Raw genomic sequence first — 14,413 nt, 5'->3', positions numbered from 1 at the left:
GACGGCGAGGGGCTTCGCAGCCGAGGTTGTGGGAAGCTGGCTGCTCCTTTAAACGGAAGCATGTGACAGGTTCTCCTGTCGGGCTATAAATAACCGTGGCATGGCCCATAAGGCACATTTGCAGTTTTATTTGCAGTGCAATGTGGGTAGGCTTTTGAGGCAGAGCTCAGTTTTAGGGGGTGAAAAGTCTCGCAGCGTCGCCGGCAGGGAGCAAAGCGCAACATACGCACCTGGCTGGACGCAAAACGCTTTCTGTCGTGTGGTGGCGGCGGCGGCACATAGGACATACAGTATATGTAATGGGGCCACATGATTCTTATGTATCAAGAAAAAAGATTCATAGCCCACCAATCCCAGCACTGGGTACAACATAGAGAAAATCCTAACAACAACAAAAATCAGTGACATACAAAAAGAGACAGTGGAAACAACAGAAAGGGGCTACAAGGATGTTGCCCACTAAAACGATAGGGCTGGGGAATGTTTGTGGAATTGCTGATGGATCTGGTGTGTGCTCAGCTGGGAGGGACAACACATCCAATGAGAAAATGCACTACAAAAATGGCAAACAAGCCCTCAACACCCCTGAAAACAGCCAGTGCCCACTAAGTTGCAACTGCGATGCCAGGTATGCCCACATGCTGCCCACCCATGGAGGGAGCCAATGAACTCTCAGCAAGATAGGTGTATCTGCAGCACACACCATTGCATCACCATACGTACAACACCCATGGGGATGCCACTCTGCCCCCACTCTTATCAGTTCCAAGCGGCACAGCCAAAACTGACCCCTACTGCCAGTTCTGAAGCATCCCTCCAGGCAGGGATCTGAATCCTTTTATGCTCCTCACAACCACTGTTTTGGAGCATAACCCACCAAGGACAGGAAGGGGAGCAACACAACACAGCACTCACTTAGCTCCCCAGGCAGGGCACACCTAAAGTACAGTGGTACCTTGGGTTACGTACTTAATTCGTTCCGGAGGTCCGTTCTTAACATGAAACTGTTCTTAACCTGAAGCACCACTTTAGCTAATGGAGCCTCCCGCTGCCGCTGCGCCACCAGAGCACAATTTCTCTTCTCATCCTGAAGCAAAGTTCTTAACCCGAAGTACTATTTCTAGGTTAGTGGAGTCTGTAACCTGAAGCATCTGTAACCTCAAGCGTGTGTAACCCGAGGTACCACTGTATGCACATAGCACTTAAAGGTTAAAGTTATAAGGCCCACCCAAAGAGGAAGAGGCACTCTTGTTAAACAGCCAAGTCAAGGAGAGGGTCAAGAATGCTGTTCCATCTAACCTGTGAGGAGAATGAGGGAAACATGCTTCTTTAATTAATTTATTGGTAATTGCTCACACTTCCTCAACTCTGCCTAGATTTGGATGAGGAAGAATCCCAGAATCTGCAGTTTATGTACCTGAGAGGGAGAATTATTTTAACAAGAGCTATTTACTGTTCATTGCACACTTGAGATAAATAAATATTTTATTATGGCAGACTGTTCTTCAGAACTCCCTGCCTATAGGCAAACTTCTTTGTTGTACTGTGTGCAATGTCTGCTAAAAATGTTATTTTTTGTATATATTTGTTTTTAAGAAGGTTGATTTTTATCTATAGTATGATAAATATGTTATAATTATATTATGCCTACTTTTGTTGTGTTGATTTTATCAGTATTTTCCTATGAATATTTAATATTACCTTACATAAACTGCTTAGAGGGCAGAACTTTGGAACAGAAGTTCAAGGCCCCACTCAGGGCTGATTTACCACATTTTGAAGTAACAAAATAATACACACTGCCTTCTAAAGAGGGTACCCTCCATAATACTTTTAAGTCCAGAGTCTAAAATTACCTAACTACACCACTTGAAATCATGTAGTTTTTATAGAGGCTAGAGTAGCTGCCAAGAAGCTATCCGATATGTATGCTATACTATTTTTCAGTCCTTTTCTATGCAGAGCTAAGTACCCATCAGCCATTATAATTTTTGAAAGTAAATAATAACCAATAGCTCCTGGCCCAGTTTGAGTTTACAGCCACAACCCTACGTATAGTTATCTGAGAATAAACCTCATTGAACACAGTGAGACATATGACTGAGCAAGTAAGATCTGGGGGCATGGATGCGATGCTATTGAGATTGTCACATGAAATCAAGTGCTGTTTTTGTCTTGCACAAAAATGAATCCTCCAAACCAAACACATTTCGTTCTCTTTTGCTGATGCAGTACTAACACTCATATTTTACTTACGTATATACAGTACACACTTCTTTCTCCCAGAACTGAGCAAACATCCGTCAACCCATACAAATACCGCTATCATCCCATAATTTTAAAGCGACAAATCAGGAAAACCACGACGTGGTTTCTGAAGTAACAAGGTCTAGCTTTAGAAATTGTAGAAGAAACAAGGAAGGAGCTTTACAGGCCTATGAATACTGTACTCTTCAGCTAATTCCACTGACGGGGAGTTCAATGAGGCTTATTCCATAGGAACTGTGTTTCGAATGACACTACATAGCATGATCCCTTGCATGTTTACTCAAAAGTAAAAGCCACTCTGTTCACTAGAATTTCCTAATAGGTGTGTTTACAGTTGCCGCTGTAGCACACATGGGTGTAGCCAGGGGGGACAGCTGCCCCCCCATAAGTAAATAAATAAAAATACTTAACTAAAAGTAGAAATTGCAGAGATTTTGAGAGATTTTTCCGAGAACTTGGGGTGAAAAGAAAGTAATTTAAAACAACATTGAAATATACTCAGAGTCGCAAAGTGATTTCATGCTCTTTATTCAGCTCATAGTGGTGAGGAGGAATGAATGAAAGTCCCCTCAAAGTATCTGCTTTATATACATTATTTACACAATGGGCTGCACATGATTGGCTAATTCTGGAATTCTACTGTAAGCCAATCAGGTTGTGGATTCACTTATATCTGGAGCATGATTGGGTGGTTCCTGCCAACCAATCATACTGCTGCATTGTTCTAGGACCAATCAGACTGATGCATTCTGAATCCTATTCTAGGACCAATCAGACTGCTGCAGTTTGGATCCTATTCAACTCAGTACATAACAAACATTTTATTCCAAATCTGCTAGACAGTTGATGATGACAGGTGGGTGTCCTGCCCCTGCCCTAACATAAATCCTGGCTACGCCCATAGTAGCACATAATGGGATGGTGGCCAAGAAGGATTGCAGGGAGCCAAGCCTTCCCTCGTGCCATTGGGTCCCTCGTCTTTATTAGGGTGCTCAGTATTGACATATATCACGAGATGTGGGGCATCACCGCCACGTCCTGGGAAAAACCGACATGGAAGGAACGTCTGGAGATGCTTTACATCCCACCTCAGCGTTTCCTCCAATTCTAGCTATTAGAAAACGAAAGGAAAAGCCAAAGATAGAGCATCCCGCGTTACTCCCCCCAGTAATCTCGGGAACCTAACGCCTCCTTGAGAGAGAGCAGCGCAGTCCTGACAGGCTTTTGTCCCGCTTCCTTCGCCGTCTCCCGTGACGTGTGTCAGCCAATCAAGAGGGCGCATTTGAAAGCCGGCGGAGGTAAGAGAGACGCGGCGGGTTCTCCCCGCTTAAGCATGGAGGATGTGGCCGCCAAGTACGTGTCCCAGAAAGTTAGTAAGGCCCGCTGGCGACCCGTGTCTGCCGCTGCCCTGCAACCTCCCGAAGTCTTCGCTACCGGCTCGTGGGATAACGAGGTAACGCGGTTTTCCATCCCGTCCCCCCTTTCCGTCTCGTCCCCCCCCATCCCGTCCCCCCCCCCGTCTTCGGTGCTTTCCGTTCCTACGTGCACGTTTTCCGTGTCTGAATCTCGGGGGTCGAGCTGTATTCGCTTAGACTCAGAGGTCCGTCGAAGCCCCAGACCCCATATTTTTTATTTAGTTTATTCAACTTGTAGTAGTAGTTACGATTTAACTGGGCGGTTTTTGTGTTTTGTGTGATTCTGCCTGTTCTTATTTAACTGTTGAGCTCCCCGAGCCAGTGAGAATGTTAGGATAATAATAATAATTAATAATAATAATAATTTATACCCCGCCCATCTGGCTGGGTTTCCCTAGAAAATGAACTCTTCCCCCCCTTTCCCTCTTTTTTTTTTAAAAAATGAACGATTAAAACAACTACTGGCCATTTGTAATTAAGGTGTGGGGTGGCTTAGAAATAACTGGCATATACTAATAATCATTTCATTCTGCTTTGGAAGTGTAATTTAATAGCTTTCTCTCTGTTTGTTTGCTCCCTCTCCTCACTAATGCAATAAGGTAGATTATGTGATCACTGAAAGCTTTTGTACAAAATTATAGAAACCTGGTAAGCTGTCTATTGACAGTTCAGTAGGTACTACGTATGTAAAAAAGAAAATCCAGCAGTTTTGTGTTTCCATTCTTTTTACCTCTATGTGGTGTGCACAATATATAGTGTTTTGTATCTACCTTTTAACTTCATATATTTGTTGATGATAGTATGGTATTTGGGACACTTTTTTAGCTTGGCAAGAAAAATGAAAATGTAGCTGAAGTAGGTTGCTATCCAAGTTTGGTTTTTCTTATACTGGTACAAGAGCTTGCTTTTCTTGTAATCCTACAGGAAAATAAGATTTCAATATGGTCTGTTGGAGACTTTGGAAGTTTGACCCCAAATGGAGAATACCATGGAGAACCACATCTGCTATGTGATATTGAACACAGTGGTGATGTTATGGATATGGAGGTAAAAGTGCTATAAAAATAGCTCTTAATGACATTTAATTTCCATGTTAAGAAAGTTTAAGGTGTTGCAGTTATACCAGTAAGAAAGGGAGTTCCTAACCTCTACAGTTGGGGAAATTAAATATGGGACATTGATACAATTTGCTTATCAAATCTTGTGTAAATACAGATTTGTGTGTTAACATGTTTGAGGATTTCTTCTCCCTTAGTTTTTGGATCAGGAGAGAATTGTGACTGCTTCATCCACTGGAAGTGTGACCATATTCAGACATCACCAAAATAATCAGGTAAATAATATTCGCTTTCAGCTACTCTGACAGTTGCTCTGCATGTCTGAAATAAACAAGTGTGAAGCTGTTAAATATAAATGACAGCTAAAAAACTCTAGTAGAAGTGGTTAGTTCTTTCTCTTGCACTTAGTTGACTAAAGTGTAATTGTGTGGTCCCTAGGCAGCTTTAGGAACATTTTATGAGAACTATACCCATACAACTCATCAGGTTTGTGTTGATGTATATTAGCTGAGTATACATTAATGTTGACAAAACCTTCATTGTGGAATAGTCTGCAGTTCTAATCACCATTAATCATAGTGAGACGTGCTTCTTAGTACTGCTGCATATGATTGTGCTGTTAATATAAAGCTCAATATACAAAAGAAAACAGTGAAACATTTTTACTTCATTAGAACACTTATAATGTAGTCCTATATTAGATGGGGGTTCCCCCCCCCCCAGTTGTGTCTGGGACTTCATCAAAGGCTACACTCCAACTATCAGCAGTTATGGAACTGTTGAAGCAAGGGCCAGTCTCTGTCACTGGCCAGAAGAATAAGGGGCATTGGGTACTTGTGTATTTTTAACGCGTTATAAGCTGTCTGAGAGATTATTTGACCTAAAGGTAGTGTATAAATAAACAATGGATGGGATTCAGCTAAGTCATTAAATGACATGCAATGGGACCTTCCCTCCCTCCCGCACACCCCCTAAATCTGTTCTCTCGGGTTGGAATTCCTGGAACATATTTAGGAGGTGTGCAGGCAGAAGAAACTGGAAACCCATTTGCATGAGCGGACCTCACTCCCTGTGTACATACCCCACCTACCGCTATGTTGAATTCCATCCATAATTATTTGCCCTTGTCCTTGAACGTTTGCTGATAACTTACCATTTGATTTGCTGTGTGTAATCAGTCTTTCAGATTAAATGCAAAACCATTCCTGCAGAATGGTTTGATGGGATATGTCTGGCAATCTGATTTCCTTGGAGTTGGTTACTCATTATAAATAACTGCAAGGCACTGACCTGAAATGTTGTAAATCAGGGTGGGGAACCTTTTTCAACCCAGGGGCTGCATTCCCTCATAGCCAGCTTTCTGGGGCCACATGCCAATGGGTTCAAAATGAAAGTAAGTGTGACCAGAGTGGACAAGGCCAGAGCTGATGGTGTGGCCAACAAACATAAATCTGCTGATGCTGTCTGAGTGTATGTGGCGGGGGGGGGGGGCTCATTTAGTTTCACTGCATACAGGTGGTATAGTGACAATAAAGGTTTATTTTTATTATTATACACATATTCGTTCTCTCCTGCCTTCTTGCAGCACCGAGGCTTTGAAAAACAGTAGGCTTTTTGGAAGCTATCTGTGACAAGCTAATTGTGAGTGTGTACACACTGACCCAATTTGCTTGTTGTGTTAACAATAACAAATGGTTTGCCCTGAACATAGAAATTACGTCTGTTTTTCTATTCCCCTTGAAGAAGCAACATTCCACCACCCCTGGTTTAGCATCATGTCTTTTTCTCCAGAAAAATACACGATTAAGTCAAGAACTAACCTTAACTTGACATTGTGGTTTGGAGTGAAACAAACCACGATTGCCAGTTTGGATGTAACACTAAGTTAGGGATTGTGATTTGTGGCTCCTGACTGTGTTAGAAAGGAAGTGAAGTGAGAGCCATCTGCACATCTGTGGTAAACCATTAATTAAGGTTTTCATGATGCTGCCCATCCAACATATTCTAGTTACCAGGAAAGGTGGAAACAGAATACCTCTGTGTCGCTTCCTTGAAACTTGGACATGTCACTCATGCATTTGTACTTCAAACATTTTTAAAATCCTTTGGAAGATGTGGGGTGTATAGGAGCAGCCAGAAATATAATATGTGTTTGCTTGCAAAACTGAAGATATATTTACTGGCAATTTATATAATACATAGATTGTTATCTTGACTTTTGAAACTTTAGTAGCTAACTTACGTAGTTGTTACTTCTGTAGCATTTTTCATTGTACCATTTTATTTACAATTCACATTTATGCAGTCTTACTGCACTCTGCAAATTGGTTTAGCCTAAGTGGTAATTTGTATAAAGCTACCCAAAAACCTTTTATGGAGTTTTGAACTTTTATGGAGTTTTGAACTTGAATGCGTGCATCACAGCTCTAAATTCAGATACTGTAGAAGAAGAAGAAGAAGAGTTTGGATTTGATATCCCGCCTTTCACTCCCCTTCAGGAGTCTCAAAGCGGCTAACATTCTCCTTTCCCTTCCTCCCCCACAACAAACACTCTGTGAGGTGAGTGGGGCTGAGAGACTTCAGAGAAGCGTGACTGGCCCAAGGTCACCCAGCAGCTGCATGTGGAGGAGCGGAGACGTGAACCCGGTTCCCCAGATTACGTGACTACCGCTCTTAACCACTACACCACACTGTACTAACTTTTTCCACATAGGGTGGCTGTTTAATCCTCTCTTTTGTCTTTTAGACTTTGTCTTTAAACCAGAAATGGAAAAATGCACATTACTATGATGCATCTGGTGGCAGTGCATCATGCACTGGGATCATATGCAACAGCCCTGAAATTTTTACAGTTGGTGAAGATGGTAGGATAAATGTGTTTGAAGTTGACCATAAGGAAGCTAAACGTACTATAGGTAAGTAATTTTAGCTCAAGTCCTAAATATTTGTGCAACATATTGTTGTAAACTTTCCTGCTGACCTTTGCTAGCTCAGGATAAAAACGAATCAATTGTCTGGGGAGTCCTTGGAAGATCCATGAGTGCCATTTTTATGTGAACTTAATCATAGCTGTAGGGAACAAGAATATTAAGTACACTTTTAGAGCAAAGTATATACAACTATGAAACACTGGAATGTGATTTACACTGATACTGTACATCGATGGGCATGTGCAGTATTGCTTACCTTACCCTATAAACCACCAGTTCATTGAGGCTCAGGAAGACATTAAATTTTGGATGGTGCCCTTTGTCATCTGCCTTAATCTACATGCCAAGGTGTTTTGCATGTTTTTAAGCAGATGAGATAAACATTTTCCAAACTGACAGCTCTCCTGTTTGAACCGAAGTATAGCTCATGCTTTGTTATATGTTAGTACTGCTATTAGTTGTTAAAACTCCTTCTGCACACATCCAATTTCCATAGGATGGTATACTCTGCTGCAATGCCTGTACTTTGCTTTCTCATTAAAAGCATTCTCTAATAAAATTATTAGGTTTTTTTAGAGCAAAGAATATTCTCAGGGACCTACACACAGACATGTTCTGCTGTGGTTTTCATAAGAACTCATATGCGAATGCAGCAAAGCTTCAACAGTAAGATCCTATAGAATATGGTTAAAACAGTGCTTTTGTAGTAATGGTTAGAAAAGTGAACAAGAAACAATAGCTTCAGCAAAATGGAAGCTGTAGACCAAAACTGTTTAGCCATTTAACAAAAATCTAAAATTGCTACTGGTTTCTTAACCAAGGTATTGAGATATTTAATAATGAGATAGTGGCATAACAAACCAGAGCAGTTCTCAGGGAGGCAACACTCTTCTCTCATACACCAATGAAGTTATTCTGGTGTTGATCTTTTGTGAAGACACTGATAAGGGCCATGTACACTCTAAAATACTTGACCTTTACTTTCATGAAGTTTCTAATTGGATTCTTTGCACTTTAATAAGCATTGTACAAAAATTCCCATCTCTCTTGGTAGACAGAAGTGTGAGCAATATATCAGAAACAGTAATATTGAATTCTGTGGAGATTACTCCCAGGTAAATGGCTATAGGATTACAACCTTAGTATACCCTTAATGAGAAGGTATATTAGTATATCCAACTAGTAGTTTACATGCCAGAAAATTCTCTCTAGAACATTTAATCTCCTGGGGTAAATCCTACAGTTACTTCTTAGAAACAGTTGTTTACTCTGCTTTTCTGATATATAAACAAACAATGCTTGCTAAGAGTGATACAGTTTTAGATGATATGAACTTTTTTGTTCTAATTTCCTGTAGATAATGCTGACAGCAGTACACTCCATGCAGTTACTCAACTTCGCACAACAGAGATCCTGACAGTCAATTCCATTGGTCAGCTAAAAGTATGGGATTTCAGACAGCAAGGAAATGAGCCTTCACAGATATTTTCATTGTAAGTATGTACTCTCAGATAAGGAATGATGTTAAAGCCAAGCACTATAGCTAAATGTCATTTGCTTCCTGGATTACAGCCTGTTTGATTCCCCATTAAAATGTGTGTTCCTCTTGCCTTGCAGGACAGGGGAAAGAGTTCCACTGCACTGTGTGGATAGGCACCCTAGTCAGCAGCACATTGTAGCCACAGGCAGCCAAGATGGAATGTTGAGTATTTGGGATGTAAGACAAGGCGGCATGCCAGTTTCCTTGCTAAATGCTCATGACGCAGAATGTAAGTACCGAAACAAACAGGCGTAATTCTTGCGCCTGTCCTAATGTCAACAACTAGAGGTACAAGCCTTCCACACATGAGTACAGTACTTGGGCGAGGCAGGATTTCCATAGAGCTCAATAGACCCTTGTATCTCTCCTCCTTGGCATATACATGGGTATATGTTTGGGAGGTCTGTACAACCTCCAGTTATTCAAATGGTTGTGGTGTGTCCATGTATACGAGCTATGAGGTAAAAGAGAAATGGCTCTAAGCCAGCCTTTCTTAACATTGGGTCCCCAGATTCATAGAGTACTGTAATAGAATTGTAGCATTGCAAGGGACCCCTAGGAGCATGTGTGTGTATTCATATCAGGGAATTAGCCCTTCCAGAACATGAATGAATAAGAGAATTTATTACAAAATTCTTAAATAGAACCTATTCCCGGTACAGTCACCCTCTGTTCTGCTGGGAGACAAGAGAGCTAGCGCAGAAACTATGACACATTTTACAAAATATACAAGAGCGTAGCAACTGTAACTTGGGAACATAGTCTAGGCAGTGGAATGCTCTCATAAGGTGCTCAAGAGGGAACAATAGAGATTTCACTGTATTTTCTCAATAAAATTTCATTTCAGGAAAAGCTACAATCACACCCCATGTGAGGGTTCTGTTCCAGAGGCAGTGTGCATACTCAAAATCATTTTGTAGTTCATAGAAAAAATATATGTATGAGTCTGCTTTGTAAAAATTCAAGCTTCTGTTCTACTTAGGCTCATTGTATTCGACTCAGCCTCTAATCATAGTCTATTATTGTAAAATGTTGCACGCCTTCATGCTATCTAGTACCTTTATTATGTCCAGATTAGTGTATATTTCAATAAAATTTGTTTACTTGTTCAGTATGGGAAGTCCACTTTCATCCCTCCAATCCTGATCATCTGTTCACTTGTTCAGAAGATGGAGCTCTGTGGCACTGGGATGTTTCTACTGACGTGTCTGAAAGAAAATCATTCCTTCATACAGGTAAATTTCCTATTTTTGAGAAACTTGAAGGAGCTTATCTTCTGTCAGTAGACTTGGGAGTGAGTGTAAAGGAAAAGCATGGGACAACATGGGCTTATCAAGCATAGATGTTACTACATTTTTGTGTCTGCTCATCTTCAGAGAGTTCTTCTGTTGTGATATTCAGTTTGGCATTTTCTGTTTATTTCTAACGTGCTGTGTCTCTAGCCAAATTAAGACAGAGCAGTAAAACTTGGCACAATCTACGTTTCAAGTTCGTAAACTGGCCTAATGTTCCTCTGCTATCCCATCTGTGGTTAATGTGAGGAGGGAGGAAATATATACATATACTAGAAATCTCAAAGGAATTCTGTGGTGAAAGCAGTACAGTATCTGGTGCCAATTTTCCAAGTTGGTGTGGTGATGTGGTATGTTTACGATCACTCTGCTTGGGGAATGAAACTTTCAGCAGTGACTTACTGCTTTGATAAAGGAAGTGAAAGGTTGGTAGTGCTTGAAGGGAACACACAAATGTAGAAAAGAAGGTGCTAGAATGAAAGGCTCAAATTTTGAAAGTTGGGTAGAAGAGATCCCCTTGAAATCAAGTGGTTGAAGGCTAGGCCATGATTTATAAAAACAGATGAGCCAGGGGAAGAGAAGGAAATAATGTGTTGCATTATGTAGCATAACATGTGTACACCTGAAGAACAGTGGTTTTGCCCATGCTGCTGCTACTCTGTATTTTATTTATAGGCAGCCATTTGGTGAAAGACTCCAACCCAAATAGTAAAACACTATAGAAAATATAATTTCCAATAATAAAACCCATAAAAAACATAAAATTCAGCAGTCATAACAACTTAAAACCATTGACAAAGTATGTTGAAACCTATTGGCAATGAAGTCTTTGCCTAACACCAAACAGAAATTAAGGTAGACACTAGGGAAGTTTCCCTGGGAGAGCATTAAATATATGAGGCACTGTGACAGAGAAAATCCTCTTCCCATTATCACTTGCCTAACTTCAGGGCAACTTGCCTAACTTGTCAAGGGGATATGGACAAGACCTGAAGAATGAAGCGTTCATGTTTTGGAAGGCAGTCCTTAAGATAGCCAAGTCCCAAACCATTTAGGACTTCATAGGTAATGAATAGGGTGGTCTGGTAACCTGTATACTGAACTACAGACCTCTGTCTTTGAAAACTGTTTGGAAACTGCAGTTGGTATAAAATACAGCTGATAGCCTACTAACTGGAGCTGGCTCTAGGGACTATGTCTCACTGTTGTACTAGGTTCTCATAAGTTGAGAAGGTAAAGGATCCTGGACGGTGAAGTCCAGTCAAAGGCGACTATGGGGTTGCGGTACTTATCTCGCCTTCAGGCCGAGGGAGCCAGTGTTTGTCCACATACAGCTTTGGGTCATGTGGCCAGCACGACTAAACCGCTTCTGGTGCAACGGAACACCGTGACGTAAACCAGAGCGCACAGAAACACTGTTTACCTTCCCACCACAGTGGTACCTATTTATCTATTTGCACTGGCGTGCTTTTGAACTGCTAGGTTGGCAGGAGCTGGGACAGAGCTCACCCCGTCGTGGAATTCGAACCACCGACCTTCTGATTGGCAAGTTCAAGAGGCTCAGTGGTGTAGACCATAGCACCACCCCATCCCTAAGTTGAGACGGAAAGAGGTGTAGGCTATATTTCTGGAATGTTAGCAGCAAAGCCAAATACTTAAACTGTTAACAACATGAACAACTGTCAGTCATCACATTTGCTATGGAGAACAATGACTTTCTAATTCTGCATTTAAGTTAAAAATTAACTCATTTTGTGTTTTATTTTAGGTGGGAGAAGTACTACTACATATCTGCCTCACAGTGCAGTTAATCAATCTGTAACAAGTGCCTGGCTCAGCAATGATCCCACTAAAGACCGCATGGAGATCACAAATTTAGTTTCAAATCCAACATTATCTGTGAATAGTTTAGATGTTTTAGGATCATGTCTTGTATATGGAACTGATGCAGAATCTATTTATGTTAAAAAAAACCTATTTGCATAATTTTATCTCCACCAAAGCTGATTCTGAACTTCTAAATGCTGAAATACATTTTCTAGTCATAAACTAGGGGAATAATTTGTAATGGCAGATAAACTACAATTCACATTGCAGCCTCGATTCTTTAACCATGTTACATAAAAGAAAAATAATTGCCATTTCTTTCTAGTTCATGGGTTACCAACTCCTCTTTGCAGTAAGCTACCTAAAGCTCAAAAATTTAAAAGGATAGTTCAGCCACTTTTACAGTTCTTCAGCAATCATGAAGAATATAATTAATGTTTAAGTTACTGATAGTGGCAGTAGACTAAATTTCTGAACAAATGCTTGTTTGGGGGAGACTTATGTTGCATTTTTATGTACCAATTAGGTTACAATACTGCTAATCAAAGCTGGAAAAAATATAAATCTTGGCAAAGGAAAACGGAAACAGTAGACGGTTAAAATGCTTCAAAATTTTAATAGTAAGCCATGAAATGGTTTTAAATAGTAACTTTAATGTGACACTGCATACCTCCAATACTGTATCTGACAATAAGATCAATCTTTGGCCTGTCATACAAATTCCATTTAGATTAGCACTGTTACTATGAATTTTTACTTAGAAGTCCCACTGATTTCAGGAAGACTTTTTCCCAGTTAAGTAAGCTAAGGTTCAACAGCCTTATCAATTTAAGAAACACAACTGCTTGTAAAATTGTTAAGAAATCACTGACTGCATGTATCATTTATGAGAAAACTTTTTTATTAAACTGTCAATAGAAGTTGGTTTTCTTTTCCTACACTCGAGTGCTTAAACAATTATTATAGAACTTGAACATATTTATTGAATAATAAAGCTGTCTTTATTATAAGCAGGGCTGCCAGGAGAAGGGTCTATGATAAGGTTACCAGATTTTTTTCAATGAGTCCGGGGACACTTTTCAACTTCATACTAAATACCGTAGATGGATTTTGTCAGGGGACTGATTTGTAAATCTGGGGACGTCTGGTAACCTTAGTCTATGAGTCCAAGTGAGCTTTTTAAACCAAAAGTGAATAGTTTGTTCCAGCCCTCCCCCAGGTGTATAGAACCAAGAGCTGTTTGGGGTAGGTGGGTGAGTAGGAAGGCACTGATGCACTCCAAAGAAGACTGTCCTGTTACAGAAACCATGTGAAGGCCATAGTTTTACCTCCACAATAAGTCTTCAGTTAAAGGTAAAGGGACCCCTGACCATTAGGTCCAGTCGTGACCGACTCTGGGGTTGCGGCGCTCATCTCGCATTATTGGCCGAGGGAGCCGGTGTGCAGCTTTTGGTTATGTGGCCAGCATGACTAAGCTGCTTCTGGCAAACCAGAGCAGCACGCGGAAACACTGTTTACCTTCCCGCTGGAGCGGTACCTATATATCTACTTGTGCTTTGACGTGCTTTTGAACTGCTAGGTTGGCAGGAACAGGGACCGAGCAATGGGAGCTCACCCCCTTGCGGGGATTCAAACCACTGACCTTCTGATTGGCAAGTCCTAGGCTCTGCGGTTTAACCCAGTTAGGCTAAACAGCCCTATGCCACTTGTGAGTTGTGGCCTGATCCAAGATGGGCCACAACAGGAGCACTACCACCATGCAAATGCACGCTAAAAGATTAAAGAAGGTGTCCCCTATTGCATGTTTGGGTGAAGAGTGGGTCCTGGGTCTGAAAACTGTTTCCCTGAAGAATGGGGGGGTAGGCTAAGCCGAAGGCAGCAGAATACCTTGGCCTGGTTCTGTCCTCTACTTAGTTCCACCCAATGGGCCCAATCCGCACCCCCCCCCCCACAGCCAGAGCAGGCGAGCGAGAAGCGACCCATGAGTAGATGCTGCAGCTGTTCCTTGCAGCCACCTACTGCTCGCCGGCAACCGAGCAACGAAACTAGTTGCAAGAAACAGCTGCCGCAGCCATCTCTCACT

The 14,413-nt window shown here is 41.3% G+C and overlaps 1 protein-coding gene and 1 long non-coding RNA gene across 2 annotated transcripts; both read left to right on the top strand.

Moving 5' to 3' along the window:
- Nucleotides 1–6: 6 nt before the first annotated feature.
- LOC308473257 lies at nt 7–1,639 on the top strand. The gene is made up of 2 exons (XR_013984000.1): nt 7–719; nt 764–1,639. It is a non-coding gene; the product is annotated as an uncharacterized lncRNA (long non-coding RNA).
- Nucleotides 1,640–3,245: 1,606 nt separating this feature from the next.
- NUP43 (nucleoporin 43) lies at nt 3,246–13,250 on the top strand. Its single transcript, XM_080998774.1, has 8 exons — nt 3,246–3,721; nt 4,608–4,730; nt 4,939–5,016; nt 7,488–7,656; nt 9,029–9,164; nt 9,289–9,440; nt 10,324–10,446; nt 12,272–13,250. The coding sequence occupies exons 1-8, from the start codon at nt 3,602–3,604 to the stop codon at nt 12,487–12,489; spliced, it is 1,119 nt and encodes a 372-aa protein (XP_080854900.1). The 5' UTR covers nt 3,246–3,601; the 3' UTR covers nt 12,490–13,250.
- The last annotated feature ends 1,163 nt before the right edge of the window (nt 13,251–14,413 follow it).

The sequence above is a fragment of the Podarcis pityusensis genome (genome assembly GCF_964106645.2).
Source record: "Podarcis pityusensis genome assembly, chromosome: 3".
Lineage (NCBI taxonomy): Eukaryota > Metazoa > Chordata > Lepidosauria > Squamata > Lacertidae > Podarcis > Podarcis pityusensis.
This window is presented reverse-complemented; position numbering and strand designations above follow the sequence as displayed.